The sequence below is a fragment of the Meleagris gallopavo genome, chromosome 30 (genome assembly GCF_000146605.3).
Source record: "Meleagris gallopavo isolate NT-WF06-2002-E0010 breed Aviagen turkey brand Nicholas breeding stock chromosome 30, Turkey_5.1, whole genome shotgun sequence".
NCBI lineage: Eukaryota > Metazoa > Chordata > Aves > Galliformes > Phasianidae > Meleagris > Meleagris gallopavo.
The window spans coordinates 4,585,224-4,601,366 of record NC_015040.2 but is presented as its reverse complement, the minus strand read 5'-3'; the positions used below and the strand labels follow the sequence as shown (position 1 = coordinate 4,601,366).

Below are 16,143 nucleotides of genomic sequence, written 5' to 3'. Positions count from 1 at the left end.
CAGTGGGGGGGGGTGGCATACACAACGCGGGAGCCAGGGAGATGGCAATCCTGAAATGTTGACTTTTTGCATTGGGCCTACTAGGAGACAGTGGTGCTGCCCTTAGGACTGTGTTGAAGGGAATAGAAGTGTGGTGGGGTGGGCAGGAGCATGGTTGGGAAGTGGAGGAGTTCCCAGCTCAAGCCCTCCCTTCTGCACGCTTGCTCCACACTGCCCCATGCATTATTGAGGTGTGTTTACATTCCTGCATCAAATATTCATCCCGCTGCCATGAGAGCTGCTGTGGGGCTGCCAGGAGTGCAGCGGGGCCATGTGGTGAAGTGCTGTGGACACCTGGTGATTGGCAGTCGGATCGACACCAGTGTGGGGTGAGTGTGGGGTGTGAGACTGGGACTCCCCTGGCCCCAGTAATGGGGTTTTTGTTCCCTCTGTGGATGAGAATTTCATCCCCCAGACCAGAGGGTGTCCTCCTTCCTCCACCCCACTTCTGCACCTCCTGCTCCTATATCTGCAGGTCTCTTTCTGCTCCTGCAGCTGAGCAGCTTTCAGTGCTTAACCAAAGCCCTGAGCTGAAACAAGGATCTCGCATGTGCCCAGCCTGGCAGGAACCCATTGCCGTGCTTTGGGGTATGTTGGAGCATCACCTTCACAGCTCCCACAGGATGTCCGGGCATAGAACCCAGTGCAGATGTTGCAGCCTTCAGCTGAGCCCCATGGTGTGCCCCATGGTGCCATGCCTTCGAGTCCTGCTGGAGTCTGCAAAGCTCCCAGGACGCTCTGCTTTTCTCAGTTGGGTTCAGATTCCTGCAAAACAGGTGGAAAAAAGCCCAAAGATATGACAGTGGCTGTGTGCAAAGCCACTATTCATTGCCAGGGCCACGCTGCACTGTGCTCTTCCAGAGCAGGGCTCAGCGCACAGCATTGCTGCTCTTTCAGTAGAAAACCCTAGGTTTCAAGGGCGCTATCATTAAAAAGAAGAAGGAAAAAAACAAGCCCAGCACAGGGCTGCAGACTTGAGTGACAGGAAGGAAATCTGGTGGTTTATTTCAGTCTGCAGGCTGCTCAGTGGGGCAAAGCAGACTCTTCCGCACACTGATAGTGGCGACAGCCCCTCTGCCAACAATGGGACCAGGGGTCAGTGGGACCCTTCCCAGCAGGAAAAAGCCCATAAAATTTCCCGCTGGGAGCTGATTGAATTCTTTGGGTGTGGAAGCTTCCCCCCAGGACCAAGGCAGAAGCAAAGTCCATGACTCCAGTTGAGTGTTTTGGAGTAGTGGGCGCTTCCTATTTTTTCATGACTCCGTGGGTGGAGTTTGCTTTTGCTCATTGCCTGTGGTTGCCCAACAAAGAGCTCAGGTGTGGGAAATCTCTATTTATACAGGCACTGCTCCTACTCAGCATCCTGTAGCACTGGGAGCATTCAGAGCACAAAGCTCATTGCCAATGGGGGGTGCTCATGGCCTGGGATTGCGGCTGGGGCCATTTGTGAGCCCAGGATGTGGGCTCAGCTCCGGCAGTACCATGTATATGGGGCAGTTGGCGCTCAGTAAGTTCTGTGAAAGCAGCTTCTGCTTTGTTACTTCTGTCTCAGTTTGACGCCCGTGCTGGCAAAAATCAATGTTTTTGCATTGAAAGAAATACCTACAAAGCACCACATTTTTCCTATGGGCTGTACCTACCACTGTATGTGGCATCTGACTCCAGTACTGCTTGCTTGCTTCGTGTGCTTCCAGCCCTAGTTGTATGCAGGGGCAGAGAGGTGCCAGGAGCTGGGCTCAGCCCATGGGGTGATCACCACAAGCTTTGAGCAGAAACCATTCCTCTGCGTATCCACTTTATTCTCACTCTAGCAGTATCCTTTAGCTTTGATATTTCTTTCCCCTCCACGATGAAGAGGACCAATGGTGATGTATTTATAGAGCAATCCCTTCCCTGCTCTCTTTTTACCATTCTGACTGTGCTGCATGCAGATAATTGCATAAGCAACCTGCATCTCCCACCCACCCATCCTCGCACTGGAGCAGCTGTCACCACACAGGGCTGCGCGTGGCTAAATGGGTGACTCAGCTCCACCTGTCTCAACCTTCAGGAAATGAGTCAGGTTGTAAGGAAGCAGTGAACAGTGCAGCGGCAATCTTGGGAGGTAGAAGAGTGAAGACCTCATGGGGATTGTGCTGCAGTTTTATCCCAGCAACTAGGGGAAGAGAGTCAGGAACATCCCATAAGTCATCCCCAAACCAAAGCTGGGATGTGAGCTCCCCTCCTCTGGCACCCAGAGCCTCGTGAGGAAGAGCTGCTCCTAGTCTTACCTTTAGTGTGAGGTGTGCGGGGAGGAGGGGATGTAGGGGCAGTTCCAGGGTGTGGGCTGAACCATGTGTGCCTCTTTTTCCCTGCAGAGATGGACTCCTTCAGCACCAAGAGCTTGGCCCTGCAGGCCCAGAAGAAGCTCTTGAGTAAAATGGCTTCCAAGACCATGGCCAATGTCTTCATTGATGACACAAGCAGCGAGATCTTGGACGAGCTCTATCGAGCCACGAAGGAGTACACCCACAATCGCAAAGAGGCCCAGAAGATCATCAAAAACCTCATCAAGATTGTGATGAAGCTGGGCGTGCTGTACCGCAATGGGCAGTTCAGCCCTGAGGAGCTGTTGGTGATGGAGCGCTTCCGCAAGAAGGTGCACACCTTGGCCATGACAGCAGTCAGCTTCCACCAGATAGACTTCACCTTTGACCGCAGGGTCATGTCAAGTGTGCTGATGGAGTGCCGGGACCTCCTGCACCAGGCTGTCAGCAGCCACCTGACGGCCAAGTCACACTCTCGCATCAACCATGTCTTCAACCACTTTGCAGACTACGAGTTCCTCTCAGCCCTCTACGGGCCAGCCGAGCCCTACCGCACGCACCTGAAGAGAATCTGCGAAGGTGTCAACAAGATGCTGGAGGAGGACAACATATGAAGCTATTGGTGGCAACATGACTCAGCATCCCATTACCTATGAGCCTGAAGACAGGACACACGGCCATTTTGGTGATGACAGGGCTTTGTCTTCTTCTCTGTGATGCTAACTCTCTCCTCTTTATGTAAAAGACTGAACCTCCTGACTTTGTCCATCCCTTGCCCAGGATCTGCAAACCTTGCTCCTGGCTGAGTTCTTTGCAGGTGCTCCAGGGCTTCTGGCTCCCTGGGCTCCTGCTGTACGTTCTTGGTTTTCCTTTGCCCATAAAGTGCTCTTAGCTCCGAGTCCAAGGAACAGGCTACAACTGGATTCTCCGCTTTGAAGTTGACTGTAATCCTTCTATAGAAAACAAACGAAAGACTGGCAGTGTGCAACACCAATCCAAGCAGATGGGCAGCTGCTTGGTGAGCAGGTGTGATAGCATTATCATGGCTCTATTTTGGCAAGGTCCCAGTACCTCCATGACACAGTGGGAGCAAGCCATGCTCCAGGCTTACACTGCCCAACTTAGGAGAGTACTTCTGTGCCTTGCAGGCTGGAAGGGGTTTTGGTCTCCCAAGGACAAGTCCTGGTGACCAGAAAGATCCCCAACTGCATGGGTGAGCAGTGGTCCCTCAGGGCTGGAAGCATCCTGGTGGCCCTGTGTTCTTCATCCTGGGCTCAGCTGGGATCCCCCAACAGCCTCCTGTGGACGGTATCACTATGATCACTCAGGTGCCTTCCTTTGTTATTGTCCCAAGTATTTCACACATTTGACATGTCCTCGAGTGAGTTCTAATTGTTATTTTTTACAAAACTCTGTAGCCCTTATGAGTTATTTAAATAAACTCAACTGGTTTGGCTTGGTGCTCTGTGTGGTTCATACAAAGTTGGTGATGGTCACCAAACAAGTGCAATGGGCACTAGCTTGCTTGATTTGTCCTTTGCATGAAGATTGCTCGCTGTGCCTGAGGCTTCTGCTTTCCCTTTTCCTGGCATGACAACAAAGATCCTCCCCCTCAAACCGCTGCTCCCTGGCACAACTGTGTTGCATAGCCAACTCTTGAGGTGGTGGGAAAAAACATGGTGCAAAATCAGCACCAAAGGTATGGGGTCCTGTACATGCACCCACACGCTTCCCTGCATCAGTCCCTGTACTGCACAGCAGGAACAAAAAAAGCACTACCTCAGTGACAAAAGGGAAAGGGCAGCCCTACAGTGCGCTGTGTTCTCAGCATAGATGCACCAGCCTTGGCCCATTTCAAACACTGATCTTTGCTTTGAAAATATAAAATAGCTTTTTTAGGAGACAAGTCACTGCGCAATATCAGCTGGCCTTATCTTGGTGACTTTCTTGTTCCTTGTGCTCTGTGGGATGTCTCCAGTGCTCACAGGTACAACCCGGCCACTCGCATCCACTGCTCCCTTCCTGCTGCCAGCTCAAGGCAGTGGTAAGTTTCAGCCTTTAATATTAAAAGAAATAAAGCCTCTACCTCTGTCATTTCGTAAGCATGGCTCTAAATATCACAGCTAATTTAATTGTGCAAAGCAAGCTCAGGATGTGGAGTAAGGTGCATATACAGGCGCATGCACAGGAGAATGCAGCCAAAAGTCATAGAGCTTGGTGGAGTATCAATAGATGCAGAGAACCCAAAGTGGAATGGAGCTGATGGATGCTGCTGCACTGGCAGCCAAAAATGCTTCACTGTTCCGTTCTCGATGTGCACGTCAGCACCAGCTGCATCATGTTCCTTAACTGTATGAAGCATCTCTGCTCAGAGAAGTCCCTACTGAATCACAGCTGTTTTCTTTGTCCCCAGGGGTTCTTACTCCCCTGTGTGAGAGAGAGGACCAAGGTCAACTCACGAAGTGCCTGGCACCAGCTTTCCCTCACTTACAGATCTCTAATCTGAATGTTCTTCCCTGCTCCCCACAGCAAACACCTATCTCATCCTCAAACCCACTTTCCCATCCTGGTGAAACCATGGAGAACTCACCCTCTGCTAGCAGAGCCACCTCACAACCTAAATTTCTAGTCCCAACACTGGCCATCTGAGTCTGGGAAATAAGTCCCTTTGATTCTGTTTTGCTGACTCCCTCTAAGCAGCTGGTTTAACAGGGAAAGAGATCACTCCTGGGACCTGCAGGTTATCTGCAATTCCAGGAGCTACTCAATGGAGAAAGAAGCATCCAGGAACACTCTGGAAAACAAAGCCTGTAAAATTCCCAATGCAAAGTACTCTCAAAGACGAGGAAATTCCCACAGAACAGAAAAGGTAGCTACAATGACCACAGTTGACACCAGGTATCACCTCTGGGCAAAGCATCTATCATGACAGCACTGCGTTACAGGTTCTTGTGGGCTGCTGGATACCTCTTGGATGGGCAGAACCCCCATAAATCTTCTGCAGTCTCCAACCTCCTGCAGGACATCTCAGCAACTCCTGGCTAAGCAAGCACTGAACTGGATTGCTAGGTATCCAGTTGGAGGACAGGAATCATAGACCAAAGCAAACCCAGGTGAGAGCATGATGCTTTATTTGTGTATTTACGCAGAATAGGAATTCCACATTCCCTCGCTGTTAATATTTTAGATAAGAAAAAAAATGCTTCTGTACATAGAAAATAGTCCTGCACTGGTACTGAGACATGAAAGTGTTGCTTGGATTGATTCCTGGGTTGTGCCAGAATAAGAAACTCTGCCTTCCCCATGCCAAGTTATCCCAATCTGCAATCTGCACTAGGACAGGAACAGAACATCCTCTCCAATTAAGCCAGTGATGGTTTTCCATAGTGGCACTTAAGAAGTCAGGTGGCTTTGAACGACCCTATCCCTTCCTTCCCCCTCCTATCCAATTTGTTTCTTCTGTAATGCTTCCAGAGAAAGAAACCCTGTTACCACCTTCCAGAGACTCCAGGGTTTACAACTTTCATTTAGGAGATCTTGCTTAAATCTAGCTGCTGCATTGCTCCTCCTAGCAAGGAAGACAAAGTGCTGTTTGAGAGGGCAGCTTTACCATATTCAGCAGATCACTGAAGTAGAAAGCAGGCAGCAGAATGGCTGGCTCTAGATCAGGATTTTCAGAGGATGTTTCCAGCTGCAAAGCACACCGTTACTCTGACACAAGACAGAATGCATTTTTCTCAACACCTCAATGCCCCACTTGTCTTGGACCCTAGTGCACCTCAATACGGAAAACATGAAAGGTTTGGCCAACTGAAATAACTCCCAATAACAAGTACTCTCCACTGTCTGCCACAGACTCATGGCCGAAACACTGCCCAACAGCATCTTCAGAGTCACAGCTCATCATGGGGAGTTTTTGCTACAATCATGAGCTTCGACAGTTCAAAACGGAACTTGCCTTCCCTGTGAGACACTAGAAAGAGAGAAAACAAGTATAGGATAAACAAATGGTAAGGTATAAATAAAACAACCCTGCTTGTTCCCTTTCAGGATGATAAAAAGCCAGCAAGTTGGACACTGAAGTTCTTTACATGCACAGTACAAGCACACTGTGATAAACCCATTCTTCCCCTATGCCAATTAACACTTAAACTGGAAGGAGACCTGCAAAATCTTGCTGCCAACTACGGATCACAAACACTACACTGCCGACTCCATAATGTGCAGTGTCTGCCTCTATGCTGTCACCTATTGGCTTAACTGCTCATCTCCTGGTAGACAACCAGGCTTGTCTCCCATACCAGGCCCTTTTTCACGTAGTTTTCTCACTCACAGACCTGTCGTTTCAGTGATTTCGAATTCTTCCTGTTTTAATGGGATGTCACTCAGTGCACCTGCTGCAGCTTGAGACTGAAACAGGAAGGAAAAAAAGCTTATGCAATTGAGGTAATCCAAGAAGCTAGTGCATTTAAAGCAAATAAACAAAAGCACATTTTGAAAATGAACATTCCGTCTTTTAATAATGTGGAGTGAAAGAACTACATCTGCAAAGGAAATCTGAAGGAAAATTCCTGGCTAGGTTTCCATTTCCTTTTAAATCACAAACTTGCAACCTTCAGATGACTGAAAGGCAAAGAAGTGGAAGAATGAATTTGCTGAGACATATCAAGGTGCTCCTTGTCCTGTGCACCTTGGCAGGATAGTGTCTTTTGGAGCCAATGACATCTGCAAAGCCAGCAGCTAACACACAGCATACAAGGAGCAGAAATTAAATAGTGCAGGAGGGTGTTTCTGCAGACACTCGGTCCTGACTGCCACCACTCTCTAATTAAGGGCATGGTGGAGTACATTTTACTGGACAGATGTCTCATGAATGTTTACAATGTCCAACCCATGTTTTACAGCAGCTTCCCACATGCCTATATCCGAGTCATCAGTTTGGACTTACATAAGCCATGGCGTATTCTATCTTGGCTCCTTTCACTTCCGATTTAAACTGAGTGAAGAAGAGGTAAGACTTCCCTTGGGGCCTAAAATAAGAACACAGCCTTTGGCATCTAAAGCAGAGAAAGGTTATATGGGAGGTGAGATCATAGGGAAGGGTCAGGCACAGGGGCTAACTCTGGTTCTTGGCCCTCTAGGCCACAAGCATTAGAGACCATCCTGCTCTGACTTTCCAGTGAAGGGGCAAATCAGGCAGCTTCTTCTAATCCCTGCTGTTGGTAGAGAGGGTGGAGATGTAGAGGAGTGGCAGGATACACGGCTCCCTCCCTCCACAGCCACCTCTAGGTCTCTGGTAGCTTCAACTAGTATAGTGAGGAGATCGGGGAAGAAACACCAGCTGGCTTGAGAGACCTCCCAAAGTCACAGCGTCTCTTGGGAGAGGAAAGCCAGGAAGCACCATCTCTGCTGCACAGGGAAGAACCCTGGCCAAGCCCCCACCTGGCTTGTTGTTGCTTTTCAGGTTAAACCACACACCTCCAGACAGAGCAGGAGAAGAGCAGGTTGTCTTCACTGACTCCAATGTTCATCTGCCATTGCTGCAGAGGGGAAAGGCCTCAACAGTTAATCTTGGGAAACATCTCCCATTTTCCAACTCATTCCCACCTCCCAGCCACAGAAGCACCACTGTGAAATTGCAAAACATAATTACAGAACAGCTGTTGATGGCCCCTTCTATTTTGTTTGCACAAAGCAGGAGGCCTGGTCACCCTTTCTCTTTTCCCCACAGTTTCATCAATGCAGTTATAGGAAAGAGTACAAGTCTTTTACCCTTTTACAATAAAATAAAAGGACATGGTTCTATGCAGAATTTCCTAAAAACTAAGGAGTTACTCCTCTAAGGCCCTTCCTACCAACAGGGGCACAAAATGATAGCTTTGTCCTCCACTGAAAGCATTTGGCCCCAAGATTCATTAAAACTTACAAATGTCATGGCCTTGTGTGCTATAGCATTGCTGCAACACGCAGAGGACGCTTCCATTAAAGGAGCAAATCCAACAAAGCTATTTTTGCTAACACGTGGCGTTGGAAATGGTGCCACCACCCTCCCTCAGCTCCTGGGCCCTGGAATCAGCTGATCACAAAGGAAACCACTTCCTCCTTGTAGAAAAAGAAGTTTCTTGTCCTGGCCACGACTAAACCTAGGGGACAAAATAATGACTGACCGACCGAGGCAGCCTTTTATTTCTGAGGCACATCAGTCCTTCCCAGTTACTACTGCTGTCAGCACTGATAACAACAGAATCCTGTTCTGTGCAGCCAGACTGAGCGCAAAGGAAGCATCCAAATTGCCCAACTCACCTCATTCGTTCCTCCCTGAGCAGAGTATGTGAAAGTGCAGGTGTAATCTCCCTGGAAAAAGAGAAGATCAGCGGCCTGGCCATGGAGTGACAAACTGTGTGAATCTACCTGCTCAACATCAGTAACTTCTCACCAACATGAGACATGGGAACACCTGAGAAGGCCATGGGGGCTGTGGGCACTGAGCATCCCCCACTGGTCTAACCCCAGGAAGAGCCCCAATATCAGTGGGGGCTGCAAGGCCCTCATCCAGGGGGTGCAGTGGGGGTCTCAACAGAACCCTGAGGATCTGGGCCAGGGAGTGGGCAGGAACCTGCAGCTCCCGTCCCACCAGGTCCCCTCAGCACACCTCTTTCCCCACAGACTCATCCTTCCCTGGGAGTCCCTCACTTTCCCTTGGAGCATCTCCTTCCACTGGACCCCCCCCTCTCGACCCGGCCTAGGGAGTTCTTGGCCACAGAGATCATCCCATCTTGGTGGCGACACATCTCCTTCAGCTGGGGGCCCTTCTTTGGCGCTCCCGACCCCCTTCTCTTTGGGAACCCGTACCCGGAAGAAAGGTTCCTTCTTTTCTGGAGATCTCATTCCTTTGTAGACCCCCCCCACACTTGGGGGCCCCTTTCCCTGGGCACCGCTCCCACGGCAACCGGCCCAGACCCCCACCCCGCCATCTACCACTCGTCCCGCCTTCCCTCGCTGTCAGCCAATCCCCGTGCCAGGAGCGAGGAACGACGTGCGTTCCCACCAGTCAGCGAGAGGCACGTACACTCTCCTCTCCCCATCCCTCCTCTCCCCTCACCAGGCTCCGGGAGAAGGAGTGAACCTCTCCGCCGGGCCTCACATCGAACTCAGCCGTGCTTGCCTCCTCCGCGGCCCGAACCGCTAAGCACAGCACGGCAGCTGGCACCACCGCGGCCCACAGCCACCGACTGCTCCGACCGCAGGGCGCCGCCATCTTGGAAAGGAAGTCCGCGCTACGGCGGGCGGGAGGGGTCAGTGTGGGCGGTGGGCCGTTAGCGGGCGCCATGGCGGCCATCTTGAGTGCGGGCAGGGAGCCTGGGCAGGGAGGCGGCGGAATGAGGGCAGGGACCGCGGGGACTCTTCACCACTGGGACAAAGTGACAGCATCTACCTGGACAGCGCCCCTGGGGCCATCCCCAGTCCCTGAGGTGTCCATTTCAGTGCAGTGTTCCCCCTTATTAGGGCCTTGTGTTTGCCCTCATAGGGAGTGAATCCCCACAGTATTTGATGGACACAGAAATAAGCAGTGGGAGGTGAAGGAAGTTACGAGGTTTTTTTTCATCTTGTCATGCAGATTTGCTTTGATAAGTAGTTATTTTATAAAGAGCTGGGCTAGGAGGGATAATGTTTGGGTTAGAGAGCTGCAGTTGTGGCCAAAAATCTCAGAGCTCTAGCATTTGAGATTCAGCTGGAAGGAAAAGCACCTGATTGGGCTGTAGGCATCCCTGTTCATTGCAGAGCAGTAGAAGATGGCTTTTATAGGTCCCTCTCAACACAAACCATTCTGCGGTTCTATGAAAGGGGCAGAGAAAGCTCCTTTCACCAACCATTGTGGAGAGGAAGCTCTGCTGTGCCTGGCAAGGAAAAAATGAACCTGCTACATTAGCCATGCCTTAGCCCCCCTTTGCAGGCACAGAGTGATTAGCTATGCCATTTTTAATTGTTTCTCATACACACAAAAGCCCCTTCCTGAAGGAAGCATTCTTATCCTCACAGCAAGGCAGGGGAACAATCCTAGTGAGTGCCGTCTTCCTTCCAGCGCAGGAGCTCACAGCAGAGGGAAGCTGGCTTGGTTGGCCACCCCACAGTGGTTGCTGGCTCCCTTCAGCAGGCGGATGTAGCCCTGCTCACCCCACACCTCCGACCAGCTGCAGGAAGAGATGGAGAATGAGCATACCTGCATTCCCAGAGCACAGGGAGACCCATTTCATGGGATGAGTATACTGCTGCTGCATCTTTGACCTCACAGAGGAGCAGTGGACAGGCTGAAAGTGATGGCAGATCTAGGGTCACCTCTACCTATTCTTTAAGATCCAGTAGCTCATGTTCTTCCTGCCCTCCTGGCTGGTGCCATAGCCCACAGCCAACATCCCATGGTTCACTGTCTGGCTGCAAAACATACTGCTGAAGATGCCTGGAAAGAACAGAACTGAGTTGTTCAGGCTCTGGCCCCAATCAATTCATCTCCTGGAAAAAGGAGAGTGGCTGATCCTATTCCCCTGGGCTGGATGCCCTGTGGGCTCTGCTAGGGCTTGGCTGCCCAGCCCCAGAGCAAGGCACCCGTCTCAGTCTACCTAACCGTGCCTCTCCAGGTGCAGGAGTTGATACCTGATTTGTAGAAGTGAAAGAAGAAGCTGCTGGCATCCACTGCCACAGACACAGGGCCCACAGTTGCCACTGCCTGCTCCAACGCTGCCTCACTGCCCTGGGCCACCAGCCAGACTGAGGAGCAGTTGGCCGCCCTGTCCCCAGGGTTGTATCGGCAGCTAGAGGTGTCCTGAGAGCAGGGAGAAAGCAGTGCCAGGGCTGGGACCCACGAGCACAGCTCTATCCCTGCTTGCCCACCTTCCTGCTGCCCCTTACTGTGGCCTGGTAGGGGTAGACGTGCTCGGAGTTCATGCCACCATTGTCATGCACATACTGGAAGGCACGGGTCATGTAGCCGCCTTGGCAACCGTTGTTGCCCAGCTTCCGGGAGCAGTCAATGAGGTTCTGCTCACTCAGCACTGCCAGCTTCCTCGTCCAATTGAAGACAAGTCCCTCCAGGGCCCCTGTGGCACTGAATGCCCAGCATGACCCACAGTGCCCCTGGGTGAGAGGGAAATGATGGGGGGATCACAACATCACTCCAAAACTTGATGGAGGGGGATGCTGTGACCCCATAGTGTTGCTTTCCAGCTCCTCATCTGGAAAACTACAAGAAACTGCAACAGACAAAACTATAGGAGCTGCTTCTCTGAGTTTCACAGAATTCTGGCACTTTGGAGGATGCAGTCTCTAGCTTCTGCTGCTGGCACCCATCCCACAGCCCTGGACAGAGCCCCCCGTGTGCCCACCTGGTTCTTCACAGGTGTCACGTAGCCTCTCACCCGCCAGTCCACTTCTGCTGGGGTCTTCTGAGCTGCCGATGCCTGGAAGGTCAGTGCTGGCTCCTCATGCTGCACTGGGGTGAAGCCATTCAGGAGTTGGTTGAATTCCTCGTCCATCTGTAGGTGCACATGTATGTGTGGAAGGCCACCTGCACTGCAGCTCCGCATGGGCAGGTTGCACCCCAGGGAGCACCATCACTCCAAGCAGAGTAGGCTGGGTGCACCCAGCCCTCAGACCAGACTTGGAGGAGGTGCACCAGCAAGTACCAGGTCCCCATAATGGTTCATGCCCAGACGGAACGTATGCTGCCCCTGCGACTCCTCCCAGTTGTGCTGCTCAATGCGCCGCAGGTTCTTCTCCCAGACCTCCCTGCGGATGACCTCAGCCTCCTGTCAAAGGGGCAGAGCAGCCCTAGGGTCAGGAACAGCCTCCAGGAGCATCAGAGTGGACTTGCCAGGTATGGACCCTTTTGAAGCTGACACCAGGCTGTCAGGCCCAAGGGGAGCTGAGCATGGCCAGTCCTTGCACAGCTGGTGCAGACCTACCCCGGGGTACTCCTTGGCATATAGGCTCTTCCACCCTTCCCAGGCCTCCTCCAGTCCAGGGTCCAGTGCCGTGATGTAGCCCAACAGGGCCAGCAGCAGCCCCACTGGCACAGTCATGGCTCTGAACTGAGGGGAAAAGAAAAAGGAGGGATGGTTACTCTACAGCCACTGGATTGGGCAGGATAAGTCCTTCCAAGTCTGGATTAAAGATGAGGGGAAGGCAGAAAAAGGCAAGAGGCACATTTGTTCCTTCAGCTGGATCAACTTTTGTATGGACATGCGGCTGTTTTGACAAAAGCTTTAGAAGGTCTTAGCTGTCTGTCCTTTTCGTGGTGTTTAACCATCCTTTTTAGGAGAGGAATGAATGGCTTCACAAGAAACTGGAGCCCCATCCTATTCACTAAGTGGCAGAACAAAGCAAATGCAGACAAAAGGGCAAAGAGAGAAGCAGGTACAGCAGCACCCAGTGCTGCTCTGGGGCCAGGCTGGACACATCCCATCTGCCACCATGCAGCAAAAGCCCCTTCACCCACCTGCAAACCTGCCCCGACCACATTACAGCGTTTGTCCTCAGTTGTGCTTGGTAGCAGCTCAAGCGCCATGTCCCCCACCATGGGTCACCCAGGAGGCTCACAGGCTGCAGATGGTGGAAGCTGCTGGCTGCAGACGCATCATCCCCACTCCTGTCTGTTAGCTTGGGTGGCTCTGGGACACCTTAATTTGTCCGCCCTTCCTGCCTTTCTATGCTCCCTACAGTCTCTCCACAATTTTTATTTGCAAAATCCCTTACTCAGGGCTGCTGCATTTCTCTGCTGTCACACTGCCTCATGCTTCTCACCCCCTTCCTATAGCAGCAGCCACCTCATGCATTCCTGTTAACTGCACCGCTACCACTGAGACTACATGTTGGCATCTCCAGAGCAAGGTTTGCCTAGCGGCCTGAGAGCTGCAGCCAGCCCTGAGAGCAGCACCAGGATCAGGGATAAAGATATCCGCAATGCTTTCTGGAAAAAAAGGGGGGAAAATGCAGAGACCTTTCCCCAGGTTGTGCCTTCTGTTGGCTCTGCACAACCCTGGCTGAAGCACAGATGCACGAGGGAAGGTCAGAGGGGAAGAAAAAGGACTGGCATGAGGCTGGGGGCCAGGGGGGATGCCTATGGCTCAGCCTTGGCATCCCAGTTCAGAGCAGCTTTGGGACTTGAGGCAGAACACAGAGCCCAACACAGCAAGAGCCACAGGTGCTGGGCTGGGACAATGCTGTTCTCACTTGAAAGCCAAGGGGAAGCTACAACAGCTTCTGAGCAAGGAGCTTGAGATAAAACCAGAGAAAAGAAGTTTCTCTCGACACAAGGAGGAGGGCAGTGCTGCAGTGAGGATTCCATGGGCCTTCGAGCAAAGCATTGCATCTGTCCCAGCTCAGAGGCAGTGTGCTGGGAGCGGGTGTGTGCATGCTTCTCCAAAAGTCCTCGGTGAGGACACGCCAAGATCAGTTTACACTTTGCATTTTGCAGTCAGACACATGTAACCCTCCCCCAATCCCTCACCATTGCAGCCATTTGTCTTCCTCATATTGCTGCTGCACAACCCATGCCTCCTTTGATGGAATCTGAAGAAACTTATTTTGCAGCAAACTCAGCCATCCCACAGGCATTGTTCTGCAGAGCAGCAACAGTAAGAGAACAGCACCCAGGACTGTGCCCTGAGCAGAGCTTCCACTACTGCAGCTTTGAGATAGAGAGAGCCATCACCACACCTTTAATTCCCCATGCTTTAGGAATGGAGATGCTGGAAGTTTTCCACTTGACCATCTTTCAGAGTGACAGCAGCTTTCTGAGCTAGTTCTGTAGCTCAAGGAGCAGTTCAAAATGACTTATTTTTGAAACAAAACATCTGTTCTCCTCCACATCCTACATCTAAAAATAAAGCTTCACATATTGGAGCTTCATGGGAGAAGTGCCTCTCAACAAACTCAAGCTTAGTACTGAGGAAGAGCACCTTCTGCCCAGCCTCCCCAGCATCCATCACAATGCCCTCCACTTCCTGCAGCCGTTACCACTCACCCTCTCAGGAAGTTAACTCAGTGTTACACTGCAGCTGCAAATTCTCTATCCAAAAGAGCTACTTTGCTGCTTCATACTCCAATTCCCTGTCTCTCAGTACAGCTAGGTGGAAGACTCCTACATCATTTGTATTTCAATCTTGTTACATATGGAAAAATCACCACAAACCCAAGCTTTTCTAAGTTAATGCCTCTCAGGATTTCAATACCCAACAGAAGAAAACTTTTTTTTTTTGGCACCAACTAATCCTACAGCTTCAGAAGCAAGCTTGGAGGATCAAAGCAGCTGGCAGATAAACTGTTCATCTAGAAGAGTTTAAGAGTGCATTGCAGACATTTTAAGAATACTTGTTCTTTTGGCACAGGAAGAAAACACGAGATTAAGACTTAAAATAAGCAAACCCCACAAAATAAAGCTTCTTACCATGTACCGGCACCCACCCAGCTGTGAAGGGAGTGACTTTTCTCTGGGTGAGGAAAAGCACATTCTTCTCTCAAGGAAGCTTCAGAAATGTGCAACTTCCTCCATTACCTCCCCTTCCGCTGCTCCTCAGACCTCAAAGCTACACCAGAAGGTACTCAGCAGGGTGCATGACAGAAGCTAAAGCATGACCAAGAGAGCCAGGCGAATTCCTGGGCAAGAAATATGCTCACAGCCATATTGAGAAAACAAAATCCTCCAGCTGTGAGATGCTTTGCATTTAAAATGAAAGTCTCTAGCTTACATCCTCAAGGCATTTAATAGCAGTTTAATTAATGCTCAACTCTAATACAGAAAGAAAAGCAGCAAAGCCAGGTACTGTAGGCTTTAAGTGCCACAAAAAGCAAACATGGGCGAGTATTGGGATACTTGCAAAAAGCAGCTCTATGCCTGGCACCCACGTGTCCTCCCTGCGTGGGATCAGAGTTGCCAGTGCTTGAAGACGAGCCGCCAGGCTGCTACCTGTGCCACAAAGCTACAACCCCAAGTCAGAGGGAGCTGGGATGCTGGGTGAGGTTCCTGTCTCCACGGCTGAGGCTATTCGCAAACACAGGGAGCCTCACTCCAGTGCCTGAATGGCAGAGTGAAGAACAATCCAGGATTCCCAGCTCTCTACCCTTCGGCATCTTCAATTGCTGGATTGTGCTTCCTTTGAGGAAGCATCAGGGCTTTAACATTCTCTCCACTGGCTGACATAGAAACCAAACAAAGCACTTTGCTTTTTACCACAGAAGCAGCTTTACCCATTGTGAGCCAGATGGTGCTTCCTCCCAAGCCCTCTCCCATACTCCAAAAAATACAAATGCCAACCTGTGTATCTCTTTCCAATATTTTAATGAGTTGCTACATCTTACACTCATAATTATAAAAGAATAAGAATCCATAAAAATATTTTCTTTTCATAATACGCACTTAAAATACTCCAGGGCAAGTCAATGTGGTTCATTTGGGTGTTGTTTTTTTCTTCTTCTCTTTTCATCCCTGGCAGAACCCTTGGCTTGAGGGGGGGGGTATGTGCTCCCCTGAGGTGCAATTACTCAATCCCCCCTCCCCAGAACTGCAGTTCCTGTTGACCAGGAAAATAAAAACCAAAAGAAAGCATACGCTGAGTAGATGGGTAAAGGGGAACAGTCACTGACCTGCAGAGAACTGAAGCACAGCCAATTTCAGTGCACATCTGAAAGCTCAAGGTTTCAGGGAAGGAGAAGGTGGGATCGGGAGGCAGCATAAAGAATGGAGGGAGGAAGGATTTGCATAAATATTATCCATCTTATGTAGCAAAAAAAAAAAAAAAAAAGA

The 16,143-nt window shown here is 50.7% G+C and overlaps 3 protein-coding genes across 6 annotated transcripts in view; 1 reads left to right on the top strand and 2 right to left on the bottom strand.

The window, feature by feature from the left end:
* Positions 1 to 3,806, top strand: part of TNFAIP8L1 (TNF alpha induced protein 8 like 1) — a 6,520-nt gene extending 2,714 nt beyond the window's left edge. The window contains exon 2 of the mRNA XM_003213315.4: positions 2,397 to 3,806. Coding sequence (XP_003213363.1) covers positions 2,399 to 2,959 — 561 coding nt within the window. The 5' untranslated portion in view covers positions 2,397 to 2,398 and the 3' untranslated portion in view covers positions 2,960 to 3,806. The remainder of the gene's footprint in view (positions 1 to 2,396) is intronic.
* Positions 3,807 to 5,459: 1,653 nt separating this feature from the next.
* On the bottom strand, positions 5,460 to 9,690 carry MYDGF (myeloid derived growth factor). Its single transcript, XM_003213314.2, has 6 exons — positions 9,448 to 9,690; positions 8,649 to 8,699; positions 7,824 to 7,885; positions 7,294 to 7,375; positions 6,683 to 6,755; positions 5,460 to 6,318 (listed from the first exon to the last, which is right to left on the bottom strand). Exons 1-6 carry the CDS (start codon positions 9,682 to 9,684, stop codon positions 6,239 to 6,241), a joined length of 585 nt encoding a protein of 194 aa, XP_003213362.2. The 5' UTR covers positions 9,685 to 9,690; the 3' UTR covers positions 5,460 to 6,238.
* A 110-nt stretch (positions 9,691 to 9,800) lies between these two features.
* On the bottom strand, positions 9,801 to 15,001 carry LOC100551338 (cathepsin L1-like). Of its 4 annotated transcripts, XR_004162126.1 has the most exons (9): positions 14,788 to 14,979; positions 12,305 to 12,430; positions 12,026 to 12,148; positions 11,726 to 11,875; positions 11,253 to 11,477; positions 10,998 to 11,166; positions 10,689 to 10,803; positions 10,384 to 10,537; positions 9,801 to 10,243 (listed from the first exon to the last, which is right to left on the bottom strand). XR_004162126.1 is itself a non-coding variant. In XM_010725090.3 (8 exons), exons 1-8 carry the CDS (start codon positions 14,848 to 14,850, stop codon positions 10,438 to 10,440), a joined length of 1,071 nt encoding a protein of 356 aa, XP_010723392.1. In that variant the 5' UTR covers positions 14,851 to 14,976; the 3' UTR covers positions 10,308 to 10,437. The 4 variants fall into 4 exon arrangements, 3 of the variants coding, with proteins under 3 accessions (XP_010723392.1, XP_010723393.1, XP_019465660.1); XM_010725090.3 differs by lacking the exon at positions 9,801 to 10,243 and having other exon boundaries at positions 10,308 to 10,537; positions 14,788 to 14,976; XM_010725091.3 differs by lacking the exons at positions 9,801 to 10,243; positions 10,689 to 10,803 and having other exon boundaries at positions 10,308 to 10,537; positions 14,788 to 15,001.
* Positions 15,002 to 16,143: the final 1,142 nt, after the last annotated feature.